The sequence below is a fragment of the Pocillopora damicornis genome, chromosome 2, assembly GCF_964200805.1.
Source record: "Pocillopora damicornis chromosome 2, jaPocDami1.2, whole genome shotgun sequence".
Lineage (NCBI taxonomy): Eukaryota > Metazoa > Cnidaria > Anthozoa > Scleractinia > Pocilloporidae > Pocillopora > Pocillopora damicornis.
Genome location: NC_142671.1, coordinates 30,362,457 through 30,364,867, shown reverse-complemented (window position 1 = coordinate 30,364,867; position 2,411 = coordinate 30,362,457). Strand labels below are relative to the sequence as shown.

At 35.0% G+C, this 2,411-nt stretch overlaps 1 protein-coding gene across 1 annotated transcript in view; it reads right to left on the bottom strand.

Moving 5' to 3' along the window:
• Positions 1-524: 524 nt before the first annotated feature.
• The window catches only part of LOC149050796 (uncharacterized), a 13,837-nt gene continuing 11,950 nt past the window's right edge, over positions 525-2,411 (bottom strand). Inside the window, exons 3-4 of the mRNA XM_089193230.1 lie at positions 1,417-1,540; positions 525-600 (exon numbers count right to left, since the gene is read on the bottom strand). Coding sequence (XP_089049356.1) covers positions 525-600; positions 1,417-1,540 — 200 coding nt within the window. The remainder of the gene's footprint in view (positions 601-1,416; positions 1,541-2,411) is intronic.

Genomic DNA, 2,411 nt, shown 5'->3' with positions numbered 1-2,411 from the left:
TCACCCGTCAGTGTTTATGTTCTACGTTCGAATCGAGCAAAAGAATAAATACTCTGATATTGATGGTCCGACATAGATATCTTATCAAAGTTTACTCATCACTCAGAAATTACACATCACATGGAGGTAATCTATGGAAATACTTTGATTATGTCCAAGAGAAATGATAGATTGGCACTGATTTCGTTACTAGATTCAACGGGTTTTCTTTGTCAGGTTGTAGTTGCTGGTGTTGTTGTTTTTGTTGTCCTTTCACCAACTTAACATTTGCAGGTGGGCTGTAAGGTCTAACTTAATATTTTCATGATCAAGCTCAATGTGTGGATCTTTACGTGGAATAGCGGACATAATAATGTTTAAAGTGAATTTTGTAAATCAAAATGGATGAATTTAGCTAATTTGCGAAATTCATGCAATTTGATTTGCGAAACGCACCCGAAGAACCTCACTGAATGAAAAATTATTTTCCATCCGTTAATCTTCAATACATCAAAATACAAAGAAGTTGACAAAGTCAATATGACTTACAATCTTATCAGATTAGAATTTCTGCTGAAAACTTCCTTCGGCAAGTGCTTCAATTTGTTGTTTGAGAGCGTGCTGCAACAAAAAAGAAAGTCAGTTTTAACTCAAATTATGAAAGGATAATCGGCAGCTAGCAGAAAATTAAAACCGTCATCTGTTTTTACCGAATGAGTGTCCGAAAAAAAAAAACCGGTAGAGAAACTCACGATCGAAAGTAAAACAAAGTCAATATCTCAAATATCCTGCGTAAATCTGACTGAAATTAACCTGTACAACATTTTCAAATACATTGAATATGCTTTCACTGGTTTTTTTTTTAACATTCTAAGGTAAATCAGTTTGCTCTTCTTTCATTTCAACACTCTGAATGCAGATAGAAAGGGAAAATCACCCGACGCATCTGGTTCAACAGTTATGGAATGTAATTCTTGCTATTTCTTATGAAATTTCTTATAAAATTACAAACGACCATAAAACGATTTTGTCTTTAGCATACCTTCTCGTACTTTAGGCAATCATTGTGCCACTTCCAAATTCGAACAAAGGCCAAATTTGAGGTTTAATCGTTTACATGAAAAAATTACGTACGTCTGATTGGCTGAAAACGATTACATTTTTCATTTAAATTCTTATTAGTGAGCGCGCTGCCAAAATTTCGTCCTTCTTAACGTACTTCTGTGGTGAGTTTTTCATATGTAAGTCATTAACAAGACTAACAAGTAACGACATGATTTCGAGTGCAATTTGTTGCAAATAAGCGCACTTATGAATCTGTCAAAGACGGACTCGTGCAATTTTGTTGTCTTTGAAAATTCGTTAGTATTTATTAACATCAAATTGCACTCGAAATCATGTCGTTAGCTAAACTTATATGATGTATTAAGAACTTACAGTTTTACTGTAGCTCGGGGAATTTTCTCTGGGATTGACTTAAGCTGTTTCGTTCCACAGTCGGCCGATACTAAGTTCTTCATGTTACCTTTAAGGACTTTGCATTGGCACTGTTGAGGGCACTCTGACAAACAAAAACAGGCTTCCATTGAAAATTGATATTTGAATCATATCTGTTTGTTCCACTGCACGAAAAAATGGATTTACAACAACTGCAAAATCAATGCAAATATGAAGTAAATACCACATTTGATCAAATTTGTTTATATTTGCCCCGAGGAAAATTCCATCGTTGGATAATATTTGCACGCGAAGCAAAGATGGTAAATACCGCATTTACTCAATCTTTACAGTCCAAAGCAAATGAGAAGAAAAACTGCACATTTGCATCAGATTTAACATGAACTAAAAATGTGGTAAATAGATAAATCTACCGCACCGAAACATGAATTTACAATTGTAGCAAACATTCCGCTGCACGTCGTTTTGATTACATTTACCCGCGATGCAAACCCCATTTTTGCATCACATTTGTATGTAAAGCATAGGCGGTCGACAATTTATATTTACCAAGTAGCAAATACTACGCAAACGTTATATTTGTACAGTAATTACATTTGAAGCAAAGATGGTGAAAAATATCGTTCACTACGTATTTGCGCCGAGTGGCAAATGTGACAAAAAATCCACATTTGACTACTTTACAGGGGCAGTAAATGCTGGGAAAAAGCGTAAATTTACTGCCTGAAAGGATGAATTTACGGGGATGGCAAATACGATTTTTGCTTCGCTTTGATCGTGTTTGATCCAGTCAAAATTCTTGCTCATCATTTTAATTTTACTTCTTCTTCACACATCCAGTACAAAATACATCGTGCACGAGAGTATTTGCCGCGAATCCTTGTTGTCGAAAAGAAATGCAGAAATATACGTTTAAGTCGATTTTCTCAATGGGGATAAAATTTTTCAAAGTTAGCGTTTGCCTTGAAACTAGC